General features: G+C 32.0%; 1 protein-coding gene across 5 annotated transcripts in view; it reads left to right on the plus strand.

Annotated features, from left to right (window-relative positions):
* Positions 1 to 1984: 1984 nt before the first annotated feature.
* The window catches only part of LOC133706096 (disease resistance protein At4g27190-like), a 64587-nt gene continuing 41971 nt past the window's right edge, over positions 1985 to 24600 (plus strand). The window contains exons 1-6 of one of the 5 annotated variants that reach the window (XM_062131627.1): positions 1985 to 2215; positions 2398 to 2500; positions 2585 to 5513; positions 5824 to 6600; positions 7124 to 8128; positions 8245 to 8615. In XM_062131627.1, coding sequence (XP_061987611.1) covers positions 2604 to 5513; positions 5824 to 6600; positions 7124 to 8128; positions 8245 to 8331 — 4779 coding nt within the window. In that variant the 5' untranslated portion in view covers positions 1985 to 2215; positions 2398 to 2500; positions 2585 to 2603 and the 3' untranslated portion in view covers positions 8332 to 8615. Of the gene's footprint in view, positions 2216 to 2262; positions 2501 to 2584; positions 5514 to 5823; positions 6601 to 7123; positions 8129 to 8244; positions 8616 to 9172; positions 9366 to 24600 lie in introns of those variants that run through there. The other 4 variants (XM_062131628.1, XM_062131625.1, XM_062131626.1 and 1 more) reach the window with 4 other exon arrangements.

The raw sequence follows: 24600 nt of genomic DNA on the forward strand, positions 1-24600 counted from the left end.
TAACAATCATAATGCAGTGTTTGTTTTGTTTATCATAATACAGATCTTAAATGGCGTAGAACCACAACCAAGTATATTTTACCTGTGATTTTATGATTTGAGTTAAAATATTTTACTTGCGATTTTATGATTTTACGATTCAAGTTTACGATTTGAGTTTATATTATATATTCCGTGTCGTGTTAAAAAAACGTTTTTGACAACCTTTAAAAAGACATAAAAAGAGGAGATATATATATATATATATATATATATATATATATATATATATATATATTCTTTCTTTTTATTTTTAGGAAAACAAGATGTCTCTTCGATTTGTACTGCTATTTGTAAGCGTGTTTCTTTTTCATCTAAAAGATATTAAATAATTAAGATTATAATTCTGAGCAACTAAATAAATAGTTTCATTTGAATTATATTTAAAAACAAGGCTTGATTTTTTACTTAAAAATTTATTTTCAACCTATTTTTTTATCCAAAATACATATGAAACACTCTTTTAACCTTATTAAACTAATACAAAATCTCCAAAAATACAAAAAACCACTCTAAAATCTAAAAACAACCTAAAATAAAAGATTTTCTGGAGAATTTTTTGGAGTTCAGATTATTTTTGAGGTGTTTTTAAAGTAAAAAAACCAATGATTTGACACAAAAAAACAATGATTTTAACAAGTTTTTCTCTTTAAAATAAAAATTAAAATTTTTAAAATATTCATTATTGTTATCTACAGTACAATAAGTCTGACATATAATTTTAAAAATATATTAAAATAATTATATATATATATATATATATATATATATCATCAAAAAACATTTTTTTAAATCATAAAAATACACTAAAAATATTAATTAAAAACCACTCTGATACAGTTAAAAAAACAAATATCTCCGTGTTTGTGTCCTATGTTAATGAGTTTTGATTTGGACAACTACTCTATTAATTTTTAAACTAGTTTTTAAAAAATTAATTTAAAATAAAAATAAAATTTCTCTCCTTATTCGCTGCCGTGATTTCAGGTCCTCATCTCCTACATTATTTACAAGAGCATGAAAAAAAACAAAAAATCGAACGAGCATGGCTATCAAAAACTAAAACTCAAAATTAGAGAAAAATATTATTGTAGTCCAAAGTAAATTTGTGTTTGAATGAACAATAATTTCACCAATATTATATAAGTGTCCAAAGAATTTCCCAATCAAAGAGATAAAAAAAAACAGAGTATTTTTATCAAAGGCACAAAAAAATCCCAATCAAATAGATAAACGAGCATCACATATTCATGTTGTTTTCTTTACTCTCCTCCGATCTTTCAATGTCTGCTTCCGCTTCTGCAGCCTCCCTCAACCTCTCCTTCTCTTTCCACGTCCCTCTCTTATCTCAGCCGTGTCTTTCCTTTTTCTATTTTTTTAGGCCTTTTAACCCCTCTCTCTCTCTCTCCCATTTCTATCCTTTCCTAAGGGTAGATAAAGTTGAACACGTGGCGACCATCTATTAGCTTTTGAGATTACCTTTATCTCCATGTCACAATAGAATCTAGGGTTATGACTTTTCTCTCCTACTTTCAACCCTTTCTTAATGTGCAGATAAGGTTGAACAAGTGGCGATAATCTATTGGTTCCTTGGATTACCTGGTCACCATGTCACAAGAAAATTTAAAATTCTCCTTTTATTTGCTCACATTGTGATATTGGTCCTTTCTCATATATTTTTTTTAAAAAAACTGAAATTTATAATTATAATATGAATTATAATTCCTAGCATAATGCATGTTCGAGGACTGAAACAAAATAAAACCACAAAACAACTCAAGAGCAAAGCAACTCGATGAAATAGCAAAAGAAAAAGACTTGAAGGACTGAAATAAAATAAAACCACAAAAGAGGGGTTAAAAAAGTAACCGCACTCTGGATGCTATCAAAAACGTAGTTCTTTCAGCTTTTTTTTTTAAAAAAAATATTGTTACCTGAATATGTGATACAGAGATGGTCATCATAGACAATTATTTTTAATTGCTTCAGTTTGATTCTTTGTTGAGTTTCTTTCAGAAATTGTACTTCTTTGCAAGTCTTTTCTCTTGTTGATCTGTTTTTTTTTTTAAAAAAAGAAAACTAAAAAAAACTTTGACCTATCCATGGAAGCGAGCTGGCATCATCCACGGAGACGTCTAAGTGATTATCCGAACCTTTCAATCGTTTCTTTCTTTGCGTGAGTACTTTTACACATTATTATTTCTTTTTTATTTGTTTGTCACTGTCTCTATATTATCTTAATTATGACATCAAAATGCATTTTTAATGGGAACTACTGCTTTAACTCACAAGTGTCAGTTAGAATCCATGTAAACTATTTTATTGTTGTACTTATACCTTGCCTTGTTGCTTTTGAAGCTGGAATCCATACAGAGCTAAAGGCCTTCTCCTTTTCTTCCTCCCGCTATTTCATTGAGCACTCAGTACCAGTGCTCTTGCGCACATATTTTCCCAAATTAAGGTAATGGAATTCCTATTCCCACTCTCTCTGCGCCTGTTTTACTTGTAGTGACTCACTCTCACGTTCTGTATCCTTATTTCTTAGATTTTCAGACCCGTGGAAAATGGCTCTCGAAAGTGCTGGTGGATCCATTATAGCTATGCTCGCAGAACTCATGGTGGAACCAGTAGGAAGGCAGTTCCGTTACATGTTCTGTTTCAACAATTTTGTTGAAGAATTCAAAGAACGAAAGGAGAACCTTACTTTAGCACTAGATGGTCTGCAAAAAGATGTCGAAGCTGCTGAAAGGAATGCTGAAGAAATTAAGAAAGGTGTCAGAAAGTGGCTGGAAGATGCAAACAACGAAATTGAAGGTGCGAAGCCCTTGGAAAATGAAATAGGAAAGAATGGCAAATGCTTTACTTGGTGCCCAAACTGCATGCGACAATTCAAGTCAAGCAAGGCACTGGCCAAGAAGTCGGAGACTTTCAGAAAACTTTTAGAAACAAAGTTTACAAAAGTGGCCCACAAAGCTCCTCCTCAGCGCATAGAATTTCTTCCATCAAAGGAATTCACGCCCTCAGAATCTTCAAAAGAAGCTTTGGAACAGATTATGAAAGCTCTCAAAGATGACAACGCCAATATGATCGGACTGTACGGCATGGGAGGGGTGGGTAAAACCACCCTGGTGAAAGAAGTAGGCAGGATAGCCACAGAGTCGCAGCTTTTTGATGAAGTTTTGATGGCTACGGTGTCGCAGAATCCAAATGTCATAGACATTCAGAACCGAATGGCAGATATGTTAGGTTTGAAAATTGAAGAAAACAGTAAAGAAGGGAGAGCAGATCGATTACGGCAGAGACTGAAGAAAGTGGAGAAGATGCTTATAACCCTGGATGATGTTTGGAAACATATTGACTTGAAAGAGATAGGGATCCCATTTGGTGATGATCACAGGGGTTGTAAAATTCTTCTAACAACTCGTCGTAAAAATATATGTTCTTCTATGAAGTGCCAGCAAAAAGTGTTCTTAAGAGTATTACCTGAAAAAGAAGCATGGGATTTATTCAGAATCAATGCAGGTTTAGATGATGGGGACTCTACCTTGAACGAAGTGGCAAGGGATGTTGCGAGAGAATGCCACGGCTTGCCTATAGCACTCGTGACAATGGGAAGGGCTCTAAGAGATGAATCTGCAGTTAAGTGGAAAAGAGTGTCTAAACAGCTCAAAAACTCTCAATTTCCGGACATGGAACAAATTGAAGAAAAAAATGCATATGCATGTCTTAAGTTGAGCTACGATTATTTGAAGTCCAAGGAAACCAAGTTATGTTTCTTGCTATGCTGTTTATTTCCAGAAGATTACAACATTCCAGTCGAGGACTTGACGAGATATGCAGTTGGCTATGGGTTACATCAAGATGGGGAGCCCATTGAAGATGCAAGGGAACAAGTTCATGTGGCAATCAAAGACCTCAAAGCTTGTTGTTTGTTGTTGGGCACTGAAACTGAAGAACATGTGAGAATGCATGACTTGGTTCGTGATGTTGCTATTCAGATAGCATCATCAAAAGAATATGGATTCATGGTATTGGAGAAGTGGCCAACGAGTATTGAAAGCTTTGAAGGTTGCACAACAATTTCGTTAATGGGCAATAAACTAGCAGAACTTCCTGAAGGATTGGTATGTCCACAGCTCAAAGTTCTATTATTAGAACTGGATGATGGTATGAATGTTCCAGAGAAGTTTTTCGAAGGGATGAAAGAAATTGAAGTTTTGTCTCTGAAGGGAGGGTGTTTGTCATTGCAATCACTTGAACTCTCAACGAAACTTCAATCGTTGGTGTTGATCAGGTGTGGATGCAAGGACCTCATTTGGTTGAGAAAGATGCAGAGACTTAAGATTCTTGTTTTTAAGTGGTGCTTATCCATTGAAGAATTACCTGATGAAATAGGAGAGCTCAAGGAGTTAAGGTTGTTGGATGTGAGAGGTTGTCAAAGGCTAAGAAGGATCCCTGTGAATTTGATTGGAAGGTTGAAGAAGTTAGAAGAGCTGTTGATCGGGGATCGCAGCTTTAAGGGATGGGATGTTGTTGGATGTGACAGCACAGGAGGAATGAATGCAAGCCTAACAGAACTAAATTCGTTGTCTCAGTTAGCCGTATTATCATTGAGGATACCGAAGGTTGAATGCATTCCCAGAGATTTTGTTTTTCCAGTTAGCTTGCGCAAATATGATATAATATTAGGGAATTTGTTTGTGGTAGCCAATTATGGATACCCAACCTCGACAAGATTAATTTTGGCTGGTACATCATTACATGCGAAGACATTTGAGCAATTGTTTTTACATAAATTAGAATTTGTAAAAGCGAGGGGTTGTGGGGATGTTTCCACTCTGTTTCCAGCAAGATTGCGGGAAGGTTTAAAAAATCTAAAGGAGGTGATTGTTGACAGCTGTAAATCATTGGAAGAGGTATTTGAATTGGGTGAGGCTGATGAAGGAAGCAGTGAGGAGAAGGAGATGCCGCTGCTGTCATCTTTAACACTGTTACAGCTGTACAGGTTACCTGAGCTCAAATGCATATGGAAGGGGCCCAGCAGAAATGTCAGCTTACAAAGTCTTGCTCATCTGAATTTGAATTATCTCGACAAACTGACATTTATCTTCACACCGTCCCTCGCTTACAGTCTGCCAAAGCTAGAAAGCCTTCGCATAAGTGACTGCGGTGAATTGAAGCATATTATCAGAGAAGAGGATGGTGAAAGGGAAATAATTCCAGAGTCTCCTTGCTTCCCAGAATTAAAAAATATCAACATATCTTTCTGTGATAAACTGGAATATGTCTTCCCAGTCTCTTTGTCTCATAACAGAGATGGCATCATCAAGTTCCCTCAACTAAGAGAATTGTCTCTTTGGCTCCGATCAAATTACAGCTTTTTAGGCCCAAGGAATTTTGATGCTCAATTGCCTTTGCAAGAATTAACCATTCAAGGCCACGAAGAAGTGGGTAATTGGTTGGCACAGCTACAAGTACGTAATTTTGCGTTATTAATACCAACAATTTAATATAAATTTTGTGTTCAAATATTTAATTCAATTAAAATATCTTTAAAAATTTAGTAACTTTATAACTAAAATAAAAATATTATTAGGATTTGTATTAACCTTTTTTCTCAAAAATCTAATTATTATTCATATAAATTGTAATTGTAATCTCTTAAGAATTATTTAATCCTGTTTTTTCTATTTTTTCCTCCTATTTATACATCATATAAATTGTTTTCATGAGAGTGAAAAAATATATTATTGTTCTCTGATAAGATTGGCCGCCCATGAACAGCAAAACGGCTTCTTACAAAGATTAGAATATGTACACGTGTACGATTGTGGGGATGTTTGCACTCCGTTTCCAGCAAAATTGCTGCGAGATCTGAAAAATCTAAGGAGGGTGGAAATTGAGGACTGCAAATCATTGGAAGAGGTATTTGAATTGGGTGAGGCTGATGAAGGAAGCAGTGAGGAGAAGGAGCTGCCGTTGCTGTCATCTTTAATAACGTTACAGCTGTCATGGTTACCTGAGCTCCAATGCATATGGAAGGGGCCCATCAAGCATGTCAGCTTCCAAAGTCTTGCTCATCTGTATTTGATTTTTCTCGACAAACTGACATTTATCTTCACACTGTCCCTCGCACAAAGTCTGCCAAAGCTAGAAGGCCTTTACATAAGAAATTGCGGTAAATTGAAGCATATTATCAGAGAAGAAGATGGTAAAAGGGAAATAATTCCACAGTCTCCTGGCTTCCCAAAATTAAAATCTATTTTCTTAGAAGACTGTGGAAAACTGGAATATGTCCTCCCTGTCTCTGTGTCTCCAAGCCTTCTGAACCTGGAAGAGATGAGGATTTTTAAAGCTCATAATTTAAAGCAAATATTTTACAGTGTAGAAGGAGGTGCACTCACCAGAGATGGCATCATCAAGTTCCCTGAGCTAAGAAGACTGTCTCTTTCAAATTGCAGCTTTTTTGGTCCAAAGAATTTTGCTGCCCAATTGCCTTCTTTGCAAATTCTAGAAATTGATGGCCACAAAGACTTGGGAAATTTGTCTGTACAGCTCCAAGTACGTCCTTTATATTTCTCCAATAATTATTTATCCTTTTGAATTTAAATTGTCAACTTCAATACATGTTGATTTCTTCCTTTAAATTTCTGAAACTGAAGCAATTGATAAGTGGAGATAAATCCTTTAGCCATCCACTAAATTTTAAAGGAGTTGTGTAACTGTATCATTCCTTGTCTCTTGATAGAGGGCTTAAGAAGCAAGAAATTAATTATTGTAATGAAACGATATCGAGATTTTTCAATCTTTATGCTTTCCAAGTTTGAGTGAAATTGAGGCGATTGCCATGTCTACTTATATCCTTTTGTTGATAAGTTTTTGGCTGAAGTATTGGGGACAGTTCGTTCATCTATTTACCAAAATTATACTTGGAAACATTATGCTTGGGATCCCTGCCTGACATGTTACCAAAATTATACTTGGAAACATCTATTTACCACTATATGTTACATATTCCAAAGTGCACAAAATTTATTAGGAATTCTATCTAACAAATTGGTATCCTTGTTTTCTTTTGATGCAGGGGTTGACAAATTTGGAAACATTTCGCTTGTACTCCCTGCCTGACATGAGGTTTATATGGAAGGGTCTCGTGCTGAGCAAATTGAGTACTTTGGAGGTGTTCAAGTGTAAGAGACTGACACATGTATTCACATGTAGCATGATTGTCAGTCTAGTTCAACTGGAAGTTCTCAAGATATTGTCCTGTGAGGAATTAGAGCAAATCATTGCTAAGGATGATGATAAAAACGACCAGATATTGTTAGGAGATCATCTCCAATCTTTATGCTTTCCCAATTTGTGTCAAATTGACATTAGAGAATGCAACAAGTTGAAGAGCCTCTTCCCAGTAGCCCTGGCTTCAGGTCTCCCGAAGCTCCGAATACTTAGAGTAAGTGAAGCCTCTCAATTATTAGGAATCTTTGGGCAGGATGATCATGCTTCACCTGTCAACGTTGAGAAGGAGATGTTGCTTCCTAATCTGTGTGAAATTGAGATTAGAGAATGTAACAAGTTGAAGAGTCTCTTCCCAGTAGCCATGATTGTCAGTCTAGTTCAACTGAAAGTCCTACAGATATTGTCCTGTGAGGAATTGGAGCAAATCATTGCTAGGGATAATGATGATGAAAAGGATCAGATATTGCCAAGAGATCATCTTCAATCTTTATGCTTCCCCAATTTGCGTGAAATTGAGATTAGAGAATGCAACAAGTTGAAGAGCCTCTTCCCAGTAGCCATGGCTTCAGGTCTCCCAGAGCTCCGAATACTTACAGTAAAAAAATCCTCTCAATTATGGGGAGTATTTGGGCAGGAAGATCATGATTTACCTGTCAACGTTGAGAAGGAGATGGTGCTTCCTAATCTAAATGAGCTGTCGCTGGAACAATTATCAAGTATTGTCTATTTTAGTTTCGGATGCTGTGATTTCTTATTCCCTCGTTTGGAGAAGTTGAAGGTCCATCAATGTCCAAAGCTGACCACAAAATTTGCTACTACACCAGATGGTTCAATGAGCGCTCAATCAGAGGTACTGCTGATTTAACTTTATTTCTTGCCTCTCTTTTAGTGTGTTTGTTTCTTGTTTCGCTCAATAATAAGATTTACAAGTTAAAATGAGCATGCCATGCTTGAATTGGTTTACAGGTATCTGAAGTAGCTGAATATTCAAGCATTAATAGAGAGTGGAACAGATATAACTGGTGGAAAGAAGATGGAGACTCGTGTCTTTGAGCTGTGAATATATTTGGGCATTCATGGTGACAATAGGTGACTGAGACTTGATGCTGTACAATTTGTTCAAAAGTTTGATATCATGTTTTCCTAGCAGAACAATCTCATGTTGAATGGCTTTTTCGAGCAGATACTCTAAAATATATTAAATCAATTTACGAAAGTCGTATATGATATAACCTAAATTTAACTACTTCTTGAAATCTCCTTGTTGTAATATTAATTGTATATGCTTCATATTATATTTTAAATTAAAACATTTGTTATTCTTACCATAACAAATTTTAACGTGGGCAAGACTCAAGTTATTATGCATTGAACTATTCTCCTATTATGCAATCCTTTTATAGCATAAAAGTTTAACATGGTTCTTGGAATTTTTGTTTTTCAGATTTATTTAATTATGTAGTTTTAAATTTTTATGATTCAATCTTAAAACTTTATTTTTGCACACATTTCTCCCTGATGTGTGAAATACAAAGATATTAGGAATGATTTCAGCTTGTATTAGAAAATTTATTAAAATTTTTTTTTTGTAAAAATTTCAAATTTCCTTATGATTTTACTTTTTTACGATCTGTTTTTACAATCCGAGTTTATTTTGTATTTTTCATACCGTGTCAAAAATGCATTTTTGAAAACCTTGACTCCACCCTCAAATCCAATTTCCACTCCACTTACTCCTTCTCTCACAAATATCAATCCCTCCATTACTTCTAAAAATAATCTCACACTTTACACATCTTTTAGTTCCATTTCATCACCTTTGCAACCTCCCCAATTGCCTTCACCACAACCACGCAGGTCTTCTCGAGCCATAAAACTTCCAATTGCATTGCAGGGCTTTCATATTGATGCAGCTCTCCCCTCATGCCCCAATCCGTCAGCTTCCTCGAACAAGGTCATCTCTCCAGGTATGGCTCATAGCCTCTCTCATATCCTATCTTATGCTAATCTTTCTTCTCCTCTCAGAACCTTTACTACTAATATGACAATACAAAGAAAGCCTACCTCATTTTCTCAGGTAGTTAAGGACCCGAAATGGAGAGCAGTTATACAGCAAGAGGTTCAAGCACTTTATGCTAACAAGACTTGGAGTTTGGTTTCTCCTCCGGCTCACAAACGACCAATTGGTTGTAAGTGGGTATATAAAATCAAGTATAATCCCGATGGCACAGTTGAGCGCTACAAGGCCAGGTTAGTGGCCAATGGTTACAACCAAGTTGAAGGGATCGATTATAGGGAAACATTTGTGCTGATTGCTAAGCTCACAACAGTTCGTGTCTTACTCAGTCTTGCAGCCATGCAAAATTGGCACCTTCATCAATTAGACGTAAATAATGTGTTTCTCAATGGAGATCTCTATGAAGATGTTTACATGTAGCTTCCTCCTGGCTTCGGATGAAAGGGGGGAATCGGGTTTGTAAGCTACACAAATTATTATATGGCCTGAAGCAAGCCTCAAGGCAATGGTTTTTGAAGCTTTCCTCAGCCCTCAAATCAGTCAACTTCAAGCAATCATGGTCCGACTATTCCTTGTTCGTCCGAAACCATCAAGGTATCTTCACAGCTTTGTTGGTCTATTTCGATGATGTTATTCTTGCAGGGAACAATTTAGAAGACATCATAAAAACCAAGTGCTTTCTCTCAAGCCACTTCAAACTAATGGATATAATACAATTAAAATACTTTCTTATAATAGAAGTAGCAAGATCCAAGCACGGGATTTCCTTGTGTCAAAGGAAATATACATTGGAAATTCTTGAAGATACAGGGTTCCTTGGTGCTAAACCTTCACGGTTTCCAGCTGAACAAAATGTGACACTTATACAAGGAGATGAAGACTTACTGGAAGACGCCTCCCAATATCGAAGACCGGTTGGACGTCTCATTTATCTAACCATCACACGGCCAGACCTTGCATACACAGTTCATATACTTAGCCAGTTCATGGACAAACCCAGACAGCCTCACTTAGAAGCAGCGCACAAGGTATTGAGGTACATCAAGCAAGCACCTGGTCAGGGAATTCTCTTACCTTCCAAAGGGTCATTGGATTTAAGGGCATATTGTGATGCAAACTGGGTTCATTGCAAGGACACTAGAAGGTCAACAACTGGCTATTGTATTTTCCTTGGACGTGCTCCCATTTCATGGAAGACAAAGAAACAAAGTACAGTATCATATTCGAGTGCAGAAGTTGAGTATCGTTCCATGGCTACTACATGCTGTGAAATAACATGGCTGCAATACATTTTAAGGGACTTGAATGTTAAGCATGAGCAACCGGTTAAATTGTTTTGTGACAATAAGGCAGCAATACACATAGCCTCAAATCCCATGTTTCATGAACGAACCAAGCATATAGAAATAGATTGTCATCTGGTGTGAGAAAAGGTGCAGAAAGGATTGGTTAAACCAGAGCACATACGGACTAAGGAGCAACCAGCAGACATATTCACTAAGCGACTAAGTTCAAACCAATTCTCCATATTACTGGACAAGTTAGGAGTGATCAACATACACTCTAACTTGAGAGGGAGTATTGAAGGAAAGAATCCCAAGTAATTAGATGATATACTATAATCAATGGGATTAAATAATTTACCAAAGTTAATACTAGAATAGCTCCTAGAATATCTCCTAGAATAGTGGATTTGATTGTGTGTAAACTGTGTATATATATGTCGTGCTTCTTTGCAATATGAAGACATTGAATACATAATACAATAATATTATCATTCTGTTCAGTGTGGACTTGCATGCATTCTCCTTTTTACGACTTGAGTATTTTTTCATCAGCATGTTTTCTCTATCAGTTTGATGTTCTATTTCTATTGCATAATGCATTATGTGGTTTTAGGCATCAACAATGCCGCTCAAGATCTTTAATAAATGTTATTGTATGAGTATGTGAATGTATTTGGGAATTCAAATCTCAAGATGACTGAGACTTGATATCATGCTTTCCTAGCAGAACAATCTCATGTAGAATGGTTTTTTTTTCGAGCAGATACCTTGCTAGAGATTCTAAAAAAAATTAAAATCAAAAGTAAAAAATATATTAAATCAATTTACGAAAGTCATAAATGATATAATCTAACTTTAACTACTTCTTGAAATCTCTTTATTGTAATCTTAATTATATATGCTTCATATTATATTTTAAATTAAAACATTTGTTATTCTTACCATAACAAATTGTAATGTGGGCAAGACTCAAGTTATTATGCATTGAACTATTCTCCTATAATGCAATCCTTTTATAGGTTGTATAAAAGTTTAATATGGTCCTTGAATTTTTTTATATATTTATTTAATTCTATAGTGTTAAATTTTTATAATTCAATCTTAAAACTTCATTTTTATCATATTTTTAGTTATTGAATGTTGAGATGAGACAGGGAATGTGGTGAGAAAATGGAGAAAAGAGAGGATTTGACTGATTATATTCTAGTCATAAAAAGACCGATTTTAATATCAATAAATTAATCTTGAACAAGAGAGTTTCATTAAAATGATCTTGTTATTTAACCATTAATGATCTTAAATAAACATTTACTTGATTTAAAAATGAAAAACCAATCTGAATCTAAATTAATTATCGAGTCATGATCTATTTTTTTCAGTAAGATAAAGAAAAAAAATAAAATAAAACTCTTATCGTTAAATGAAATCCATTCACATTAAGAAAAACGAGATTCATCACCAAAAAATTGTCATTCATTAACTTTATTTCTTCTTTATAGTTTTTCGACAACTCTCTCTTTTTATCTTTTCTCAAATTTAAAAACTAAAATACAAGTAAAATAAAGTTTTGTACCAAAAGTTATATTTCTAAACTAAAAAAACCAAAAACAAATTGTCAAAATCTCAAGGTGTAGAGGTGCTAACATAATTTGTACCAAGGATGAGCATAAAGTTATTGTCAATGTTGTTACAGAGATAAAATTGCTTAGTTCTTTTTTTTATATATATATAGGTTTGGGGATTTCGACCTCTACTCCTTTTTTTTTATGATGTGATAATCTTGTGGCTATATATCTCATAATGAATTTGGTTTTTCATGCTTGCAAGAAGCATGTTGAAATCGACCTTTACTTTGCCTCTGATGATCAAATCCTAATATGCTTATCAAACCTCTTTTGTTTACTCATTTTGCTTTCCTTTATTCCAAGAGGGTGTTGTAGCACTGGTAAATATTGTTTTTTAAAATATTTTTTGTTTAAAAATGTATTAAAATAATATAATTTTTATTTTTGATTTTAGCACATGAAAATTATCCAAAAACATATACACAAAAAAAAATCAATTTAAAGTAAAAACAATTTCAAAAAAAATATGCAAAACTCAAATTAAAGTGCGGGCCAAACACCCTCTAAACTAATGAGCTCCGTGGATATTAGATGAATCTGTTATAATACCAACGTAATAAGCATACCATTATGTTGACAAAAGAAATATAAATGAATGTAATGTATACAAATGAAGCATAAATTTTCTATCAATTCCATAGGAATTTTAATAATAAACTTATAATTTGCTTTTAAATCATATAAAACCCAATTAGACATCATTTACATATATTTAATTTGAATACTCTTATTTTCTTGCATGCATTAGGTGACTTTGTATAGTCCAACCTGAACATTTTTAGGCAATTATACTTTTCAATTTTTCCAAGTCATCCAAACACGAATACCCTTTAAGAATCGAGCCTTATTGATCGTTCCCAGGTGTCCCAACACAGACATCATTAGCCGAAGCTAATCTTGTAATTCATTTCCCGGTAATCCTATCACGGATGCCATTAGTCGAAACTAATCTTATAATTCATATCCCGACAATCCTATTATGGACGCCATTAGCCAAAGCTAATCTTGTTAATACGCTAGACTTTATTTACATTGAACATAACATTATTGTAATTGCATTCATCGGGAAGACTTTAAATTGTATAAGTGTAAAAGGGAGGGAAAATCATGCACCTGCTCCACCTGTTTTGTGACCTCCTCCAACAGAAGATTTAATCCTGGTCGCTCCTCCTGAATCACAAAGAAGTCTTTGTTCATGATTCCTTCAAGTCAAATGTTATAAGCAATCCATATTCATTTATTACACATATAATAGCTTGTATGCATGTTTGTTTCCTCATCATAACATACACATATCAATTATATTTTCAATTTTTTATATAAATTTAGCGATTTCGACCTCTACTCTTTTTTTTTATGATGTGATAATCTTGAGGATATATATCTCATAATGAATTTGGTTTTTCATGCTTGCATGAAGGATGTTGAAATCGACTTCTACTTTTTCTAATATGGTAACTCACAAAGAGCTCCAAGTTCAGTTCATAGCCTCTGATGATCAAATTTCAATATGCTCACAAAACCTCTTTTGTTTACACGTTTTGCATTCCATTTTTTTTCAGAGGGTGTTTAGAGTAGTGTTAAATATTATTTTTTAAAAAATATTTTTTATTTAGAAATGGATTAAAATAATTTTTTTTAATTTTTTAAAATTAATTTTTGACTTTAGCATATCAAAATAATCTAAAAACAAAAAAAAAATCAATTTAAACTTAAAAAAACTTTCAAAAATATATGCAAAACTCCAATTAAAATGCATGCAAACACCCCCGAAGGTGCCTTTTCCATAGTCAACTTGTACTGAGGAATTTAGGTTAGGCCAACTGTAGTAGGTTCATTGAGCCCACATGACCGGCTACCTTAGTTTTCTGTAACATATTCATATTTTAAAGTAGAAACTATGATTGTTAATTCTTGCAAATTTTTTTAAATAATAATAATAATTACTTTTCAAAATACTTTTTGAAAATATATAAAAATAATATTTTTTATTTTTAAAATTTATTTTTGACATTAACATATTAAAACGGTGTAAAAAAATTAATTTAAAGAAAAAAATCAATTTTTTTTAGTTATGTAACAAATGTACTAGCTTATTTTATTTTTTAATGATTTTTTATCTAAAAATCTTAACTGCCTCATTGTTGTATGCGTTATTAATACCAAAATTTAAACATAGAAATCATATTATTTGTTAGAATTAATATATAACTGTATAAGAACATAAATTTTGTATTGAAATATTTAATTCAATTAAAATATATTTAAAATTTTATCAACTTTATAACTAAAATAAAATTTTGGTTACTATTTTTATTTTTATTTTTTACATGAAACTAATTATTAGGAGTTGTATTAACCTTTCACTTATCTCTAATTAAGAAACAAAACTAAAAAAATAATATGTAATTTCTAAAAAATATGTTTTCCTATTTATAATCATATAAATTGTTTTTATAAGAGTGAAGGGTTTAAAAAATATAATATTGTTCTTTGATCATATAGGGTTGCAATTGGACCAACATTTGAGCATCACAAGCAAAAATAAAATTTGTAAAATTTAAAGTCATAATTGAGATCTGAGTTGAAGAGAAATGAGCTCAAATTAGCTAAAATTAAAAGAAATTGAGGTTCAAAGATGAGTTTGGAACAAATAATCAAGTTAAAAAATTAATTAAGAGCTTAATTAAAAAATAAATTGAAATTAGAAGGCAATTCGGCTTAAAAAATGAAGAATTGAAGTACCAAAGCACGGAAATGGATAAAGCAGAGAATTTAGAGGACATATTCTGCAAGGGGTATAATTGAAAGAAAGTAAGAAGAAAAGGATGAAATTGACCTAGTTAAGAAAGATTTATAGACCAATGACTGAAATGCAAAAAACACTTAAATACAGGGACTTATATGAAGATGGGCCTGATTTAATAATTTAAATTATTAGATGAGATTTTAATTTTAATTATTGAATTGAAATTATTTTTTTACACAACATATCAAATGAGATTACTTTGTTTTTTTAATTTGTCTTTTACTAATTCAAAAATTAAAAAATAAAAAGTTAGGTTTATAGCTAACCCACCAAATACTTTACTCGGTTTGGTTTATATATGATAAAAAATATAAAAATTAATTTACAATTAATTCAATATTGACAAACAAAACTTAATAAAAAAACTCAACAATAAAATAAAAAATAAAAAAATTATATTAAAAAAATAAAAAATGACCAATAAAAAAAAATCCAACCACTCGAGCTTATGTGGCCTAATATGATAGGGTCTATTACAGTACAACTCAGGCACTAGCATGTGAGCCTGAGACAAGCCCACACGCCTTTGCTACTAATTTGAAAAAACATGATATTATTCCTAGTATAGCTTGAACCCACTACCTTCGGATCGATCAACATACATTAACTAACTCAACTATGAGATAAATAAACCATAAACTGATTAAAAAATATATTAACTGGGTTTATTATTTATATAAATAATTAAACGGACACGAAAGCATTTAATCGTTTTGTTAATATAGTTACATAAACTCAAAACTGGATTTCTGTATGATAAAGGGAAGGAGATTGCATTTTAAAAAAAGAAGCCACGCCATATAAAAAAAAAATCCAATTAAAAACACAACCTTTTATTATAAGCTTTAATAAAATTAATGAAAATAGTAATATCTTTCAATTTTGACCTCCCTGTCACTGTAGACTGAATTGAGCTAATGTTCTTCTACTTCTTCATCATCTATAGCCACATCTCCTCCTTGATCAGCTCTGCCCCTTCTATTTTCATCAATATTACTCCTTTCTTCAATGTTATCCAGACGTTCAACAATGGCTCCCAAAGTGCGGGTAAGCAACTCCATTTGTTGTTGTAACTGGTTTAACAAGGAAGTAAATCATGTTGTAGAGATGCTTGTTGTGGGGGGTTCGGAATAGGTTGTGGAGATGCTTGTTGTGGGGGGTTCAGAATAGGTTTGGAGATGTTTTCTACGGGGAGTTCAAATTGGTTTGGGAAGGACTAGGGTCTTGTAATCTTTGATTGGTGGGATTATAAGAATTTCCACTGCGGTTCCAGGCATAGCAGATCAAAAATTCAAAACTTGTTCTGATATCAATTAATATTAATACCAAACGATATTAAGGGAACAATTTATGTAAACTAATGAACATGGTATAAAAGATAGCAAGAAAGTATTGATAGAGGAAAAGAATTCTGATAACTTTATTGCAGAATCCAAGAATTGCAAGGAATAGGGAACAAGTAGAGCCTGATATCATTCAAAGGAATCACTCCTTGGAATCACACCAAATAACTAACAGGTTTTCATTACAACATGTCCTACGTACTAGAAACAATAAATAGAGTTATATTACTAACTAAAGATAAGAATAATGGTAGTTATAATTAAATTCTACTGCCACTTGGAAGATACAAGATTGTCCTCACTTATTGGATGCCAATGCAGTTTGGCCTGCATAGAGTGTTTCCCTTTATTTGAACTAGCTTGATCTTTGTCAAACTCTATCACGCCCTTCTGCTTGTCTTCACCTTGAATACCGTCACTTTGATTATAAGAACTTGCATCAAGTAAATTGGTTTAAAAAAACTTATTGCATTGAATTAAAATGGGTGTTGATGTTATTGATTGGTTGAAACTTGGGTTTTTGGTAGTAGATTTGCCCGGAGTGGAGCCAATTCTCTCGGGAACAAGAACCACAGGAGCTCTAGGTAAGGGTTATCCTTACTTTTGAATATCTTTTTAAATGTAACATAAAAGTGTTGTTAAATTATATATAAATAACTAGTATCAAAGAATACTGAGTCCAAGAAATAAATTGATTTTGGAGCAGGTTGTTGGAATTCCCTTAGATAAAATGCCTTAATTAGGGCGGGTTAAAGGAATTTCCAAGAAATAAATTGCCTGGCTAGTTGGAATTCCCTAAGATAAATTGTCTTTGAGGTGGATTAAAGGAATTTTCATCAAATAAATTGCCTTCAAGGAGGTTAAAGGAAGTCCTTGTAATAAATTGCCTTTTGGGGCAGGATAATGAAATTTCTTGTATAATTGCTCTCGGGTAAGATAATGGAATAATATTGGAAATAATGAGTAGTAGCAGAGAAATCAACAAGGCATTTCTGTTTGTTCAAGCTTCTGGGTTTCCTTTGCATAAACAATTCATAATTAAAAGAAGCTTAGCTTTCGGCCTAGCTTCCAACCTGAGCTAGAACGGAGACTCGAATCTTTCGATTTCTTCATCAACAAACTGATCAAGGAAGACCACCATATCAAAAGATGAGACATTGCTTCTTTTTGCAGTCTTTTAACAAGTCTAAAGCTCCACTAATTTCCTCACCCAAAGGCATAAGATTTTAAAAAGAAAGGAAAAGAAAAACTGGCCCCCCTAAGCACCATCCCGTTTGCAAAGAAGTGGAAAGTAAAAGGAAGGAAATGATTATGTTTGTGTCTCTTTTACTTTCGAAACAATGAAAGCAAAAGCATTAGTAGGACAAGGTAAGTTTGTCATCTAAGGATAAAACTCAAGCAATTAAAAGTAATTTTCTATGATGATCATCTCTGAGTCACACACTCGGGTAATATGATTGACCTATTACAATATTTAAAAAAATAATACTAAAAGAACTATGTTTTTGATGGCAACCAGAGTGCGGTTACTTTTTTCATCCCTATTTTTTGGTTTTATTTTATTTCAGTCCTTCAAATCCTTTTCTTTTGCTATTTCATCGAGTTTCTTTGCTCTTGAGTTGTTGTGCTTGCGCTCGAATATGCATTATGCTAGGAATTACAATTACATTACAGAAAAATTATGGGTTGATTGTTATGGATAATGAATTATTTAGTTGATTTTGAAAGATTTTAAGTAAAAATGATGATTTTGAGTTATGGTTTATTTAAATGGTTAATTTAAGTTAGAAATCTTGATATATCAGTAGGTTATCTGTGTAAATTCTGGGTTTGAGGTTGAAGTTTCAGCTTGGTCCCTCAATTTATGAAAATTACAGTTTAGTCCTTGAACTTTAGAAAAAATAGAGATTGGTCCCTGGAGCATAACCGAGATTCTGGACAGAATTAAAGTTAAATTATGGGCAGAATTCCAGTATAGTTATGAATTTATGATATTTTCACTTTGATCCTCCAATTTGATGAAATTACAACTTAACCCTAGAAATTTGATAAAATTCTATAGTGGTCCTTGGAGCATAATTTGAAATTTTGGGCAGAATTTATGATGAATTATGGGCAGAATTCTAGTATAGTCATGAATTTATGATATTTTTAGTTTGGTCTTCTAATTTGATAAAATTATAATTTGACCCCTAAAAATATGATAAAATTCCAGATTGATCCCTAGCTTTAATATTAGATTTTTCATATTGGTTTGATGAATAATTGATGGTTATTTAGTGAATTATTATTAGGTCTCATTATTTGTTTTATTATAAATTAGATTTCTGGAAAACCGTTTATTTTTTGGATTTTTAAGAAAAATAACTAGTTCAGTTAAAAAATATATAGGGTTATAAAATAGATTTTTAGTTAAGTGTATTAAATAGGCTGTATCTTCTTTTCAGTCAGATAGGTGAAAGTAATTCTAATCAGATACCTTCTTGGCTAATGATAGAGAATCCAAGATGGTGTTCATTAAAGAGAGAACAGGCTGAGAATCTTTTTTTCACGTTGCTGTATAGCATGTGAAGCTGTTTTCATTGGCTAAGAGTAGCCCCACCCTCCTGTTAGATAGCTTCTTTCTAAGCAGCTTATTATGAAACTCACTGAAATTGGTAATAAGAGAATAGAAACCCTCAAGACAGTATAAAATGAGGAGCATGGATTTGTTTGGAAAATGTTAAGGAATTGACAATGGAATCTACTCTTATTAGACTATCTGTGAAATATTCAGTTTTTCGTAATGTTGCTTTGCAATATTAGAATCAGTTGTTTATAGAATCCCAACGAGCAACCCACTAATATGCAGTCCGAGAGACTTTGTCTTGAGTTTCGAAGTAGAATTTCTTCAACTTTCATCATAGAAAATATGATAAAATCAAAATAGCAAAACAAGAAGAAAGAACAACAGCATAGAAGGGATGCAGTGCAGGTTCCTATTATAGATTTTTCAATCACAGAAAAAGAGATTGCAATGATGGAAGACGTGAACCATTAGGCTTACAAGAGAATTATTTAAACAAGTAAAGCAATCAGCTGAACTCTATAAGATCTGCTACAATTAATCCTCAGATTTGAAGTTAACGTCATCTTCCTTAATTTCTGATAGGATTTTGACAGCTTTTCATTAGGATCTGATAAGTCTTCATGTTGATTTGTAGGACTTGCAGGTTTATGGTTTTATAAAGGAAAAATCAAAGTCAATGTTTATAAAGGAATGAACGTTCTTACTTTTTCTTTCCTCGAACCTTCTTTGTTTCTTTCCTTTCTTTTTCTTTTTCTTTTTCTTCTTCTTTCTTTTCTTGGAGAAAGAGGGTTGTGCTGCTCGTTTCGTTTCATTTTCTTGGAAACCATACAGAAAATTCTTGGATCTGTTGATTGTTTTCTAGCTATTAGTCTTTTTCTCTCATTCACTCAGTTTCTTTGGGTGCGGACTAATTGTTTATGGTCAAGTAACAATCTCTTCTTTTGTTCTACTGAAATTCTTGGTGTTTTGGTCGGGAATAAGTTTAGCTCCTTTTGCTTGTCTAGAAAATTGAGGGAAAGTAACAGAGATAATTTAGACCCTTTAAGATTTTTGCCACTATGGTTTAGTTCTTCACTTTCCCGGAGTTATGAGAAAGGGTTGTTTCTGGTTTTGAGATTGAGAGATGGGATCTTGAAAAGCGGCATGGCTGGTGGTTGTTTAGGCTATCATTGTGTGGGTGGTCGCCAAAATTCACCAGGGAGAGGAAATGGGAAGACAGAGTATATCATTTTTTTATTTATTTAATCTTGACCGATTAAATAAGCTGATTTTATATGAATTATACATATATATATATAAAAAAAAAGCAATAATAACAAACAAGAATATATATATATATATATATATATATATATAATGAAAAAAATACATCATTATGTTGAAATGAAGGATTAAATTATAAACAATTTTTTGTGTTATAAAAGGGTTGGGAAAAAAAATAAAAAATCATAAGAATAAGGATCAAACTGAAATCATAAGAATAAGAATTTCTCAACATGTTTTTTTACATTAAAAAAATTCTAAATGTAAATCAAAAAACTTATACACGCATCGAATTAAATAAATCACAAAAAATTGTGTAAATAAATGAAAAAAATGAAGTCATTATTGATAATTAAAAGTGCAAGTGAAAAAATTAAGAAACAAATATAGATAAAGTATTTAATATTGTAACATGGATCATTTATCTGATTATATTTAATGAATTTATTGACTAAAATCAATATATAATAGAAATCAACACACACATAATTTTTTTTAATATCATAAAAGGAAAAAAAACTATGCAAGGCTACACATATTTAAATTATTATAAAATTAAATACTTAATCTATCTGAAATATATAAAAATATTTACAGATATTAACCTCTTAAAAAATTAAACACAAGCAACAAAATAAAAAATAATTGAAGAAAGACTACATAAGGCCAAAAAAAAAAATCATAGAAGGGGGTATTAATAAAAACATCATTTTAAAATTATTTTCAAAAATATATATAAAAAAGTATTAATAATAAAAAAAATTCAAAATGCAATGCTGGAAAATTATAGGGACTTATTATTTAATAGCTTAAAAAAACTGGGAACTAAAATGAATTTTGCAAACAAATTATAGAGCTGTCATCTATTTTAGTTGAGTTTTTAACTTTAGTCTCCTATCTTTTAATTCAACTCTCATCCTTAAAATAATACGTAATTCGACTCTAATTTTAATTAAAAAGGATCAATTATGAAAAAAATTCAAGTATAAAATTGAAAATTTTCAAAAAATACACTATTGTTGTCCACAATTAAATGCTAATGAACATAAAACCCTATTTTCTTTTAATTTATATTATAATTTGGTATTGTGATACTTACTTTTAAAATTATTTTTTATTTTAAAATATATTAAAATAATTTTTTATACACATATATTTTTTAAATCATAAAAAAAATTTAAATCATATAAAATATTAAGAATATATTAATTTAATATTTGTATAAATTAAATATAATTATAAAAACCACTATGATTTGGACAACCACTCTATCATCCTCTTTCTTATACTAATTTTCATCTCGTATTCTCTACAATACCTTACTTTCTTCCGTTGTCCCTTTCACTTTCTTCCTTTGTCCTATTCCTTTCTTTCTCCTTTCTATTTCCACGTCCCCCTCTTGTCTCAACCGTGTCTTTTCTTTTCTTTTTTTTAACCTTTCTCTCTCCCACTTTCTATTCTTTCCTGAGGGTAGATAAAGTTGAACACGTGGCGACTATCTATTAGCTTTTGAGATGACCTTTATCTCCATGACACAATAAAATATAAAGTTGAACATGTGGCGATAATCTCTTAGATTACTTGGATCTAATGGTTTGGCTAGCTTTCACAATCATAATGTTTTTTACTGTGTCTGAGTGCTTTTTATAATTATATTTCATTTAAAAAATATTAAATTAATATATTTTTTAATATTTCTTGTTATATATATAAAATAACAAGAAATATTAAAAAATATATTAATTTAATATTTTTTAAATGAAATATAATTATAAAAAGCACTCAGACACAGTAAAAAAAACAGCCTCCCTCCCTGTTTTTGTCCTCTATTTATACGTGTTTTGATGCTGACAACTACTCTATTATCCTCTTCTGTCATGCTACTTTTCAAACTTTCTACAAGGCTGGCCCCTACGTGACCTTACTTTCTTCCTTCCTTGTCCCTTTCCTTCCTTACTTGAGTGGGTGGCACAGATGGTACTCATACACATACTTTTAAACGTTGAAGACGAAGGAGAGAAAAAAATTGAACTAAAAGGGCTCTTGTTGGGATTTATATTGCGAACTCATCGATGGACTCACTGATGTAATATTAAATAATATTATTTTTAATTAATTTGTTGGTGATTTCCTTGGTAAATTCACATAATTTTTAATTTCACTCTAAAATTTCAAAAAATCCTCCAGAATTTTCACAACCCGTCGATAATTCCCTCGCTAATGTAAAATAGTACACACGTTTGGAGATGCATTAATTACACGTGCTTTGAAATTCGTAATCCGTCGGTAATTCCATCGGTAAAGTGCAACTGATTCAGAGAACTTTAATTGACATCACTGACATGGGAGGTGAACAGTTCTCATCGACTTTGGAAAACACCAATGGAGCAGAAACCATTGATGTTTCCATCAATAATGTGTGAACAGTTCCCATCGCCTCTGGAAAACACCAACGGACCAAAAACTGTTGGTGTTTCCATCAGTGATGTGCATAGTGAATGACGGGTTGTTTCTGTTTTCATATTTATCCTCCTTGTACTTAAATTGAAATTGCACACCCAACACAATAACAATAGTTCACAAATGAATTATGAAAGAAATATTCTGTATCCATAAATATTACATTATAAAAAATTGCATCACACTTTCGTGTTCTGATAGTTAGTCAGAATCATGTTCTTCTTCCTTTTCAATTGACTTGTCATCAATTCCACTACAATCTTCAACGTTGATAGCATTGGTATCATCATCTTCATCAATTTGTGCCTGTCCGCTGGAGCTCATAATAACATTCAACTCCTCAGCGTCAACATCAACAAGACTATTATTGAAGATGCAAAAATTTGAATTTTCTTTTTAAGTCAATCGATGGAGTAACTCGATATGATTCAACCAACTCACTAACTTGAAAGACATCATCTCACATACTTGTGTCTTCGTTCTCATCCTAAACAACCTTTAGATGACCCATGAGTTTTGTGTTTAAAACATATAACCAATCAACTCTTGAGCGATCAATTTTAAAGGATGGGGTGAATGTGTAATAAATTTGCTAGCATTGCTTGGCGAAAACAAATTCATTGTTTACGTTGCGGAGTCTAGCTTTTGAATTAATTTCGACCAAACCATAGTGGGGATCTACTATGATTCCTCTGTCAGTGGTGTCATACCAATAGCATTTGAATAAAAACACTCTATTATGCTTGTTATGGTATTGCAGTTCAACGATCTCTTTTAATTTACCATAATAGTTAACTTCAAACTCACTACTAGTAAATCCTTTAACACAAACACCATTGTTATATTAGAAGTTTTTTTTTTTTAAAAAAAAAGAAGACATTAAATAACTTGGGTTATAGTCCTGACCAACTAAATAAGCTAGTTTTATTTGAATCATATGGAAAAAAAAGAGGCAACAATAGCAAACGGGAATATATATATATATATAAGAAGCAATCAACGAGGACCAAAAAAAAAACAACACTACATCACATTGAATTGAAGGGTGAAATTACGAATAATTTTTTTATATATATAAAAGGGTTAAGGAAAAAAAAAGAGAGAAATCATAAGAATAAAAATCAAACTGAAATCATAAGAATAAGAATTTCTCAACGTGTTTTTTTACATTAGAAAAATTCTAAATGTAAATCGAAAAACTTATGTACGCATCGAATTAAACAAAGCACGAACCATTGTGTAAGTAAATGAAAAAACAAAGTCATTACCAATAATTAAAAATGCAAATGAAAAAATTAAGAGACAAATATATATCAAGATATTTAATTTTACAACATGGTTCATTTACCTTGTTATATTTAGTGAATTTGTTTACTAAAATCAATCTATAATAGAAATCAATAAACACGTCAAATTTATTGAATAACATAAAAGGAAAAAAAAATATAATGCAAGGCTACACATATTCAAAATATTATAAAAGAATAAATACTTAATTTATTTGAAATATATAAAAAAATTATAGATGAATCATATTAACCTCTTAAAAAACTAAACACACCTAACAGAATTAAAAATAATTGAAGAAAGGCTAAACAAGGCAAAAGAAAATAATAGAAAAAGGGGGTATTAATGAAAACATCATTTTTAAAATTATTTTCAAATATAAATATAAAAAACAAGTATTAATAATAATAATAAAATAAACAAGGCCAGACGTTGCTAGGCCTGTAGAGCCAGGTCTAGTGCGTGGCCCACCCTTCAAAGGCTTGTTCGCGAACCTGCAAGGTCAGGCCAATGCACACAAACCTTTAATTTTTTTTGTTAAGTTAATGGGGTGGACGACACGTGTTCTCCCATAATGTTTTTAAAAAAATTGACATGTGTGTGTCTTTACAGACAACGCGTCGTCTATGCGTCCCTAAATTTCAGCCACTAATGTGACTAGAA

The sequence above is a fragment of the Populus nigra genome, chromosome 1 (assembly GCF_951802175.1).
Source record: "Populus nigra chromosome 1, ddPopNigr1.1, whole genome shotgun sequence".
NCBI classification, from domain to species: domain Eukaryota; kingdom Viridiplantae; phylum Streptophyta; class Magnoliopsida; order Malpighiales; family Salicaceae; genus Populus; species Populus nigra.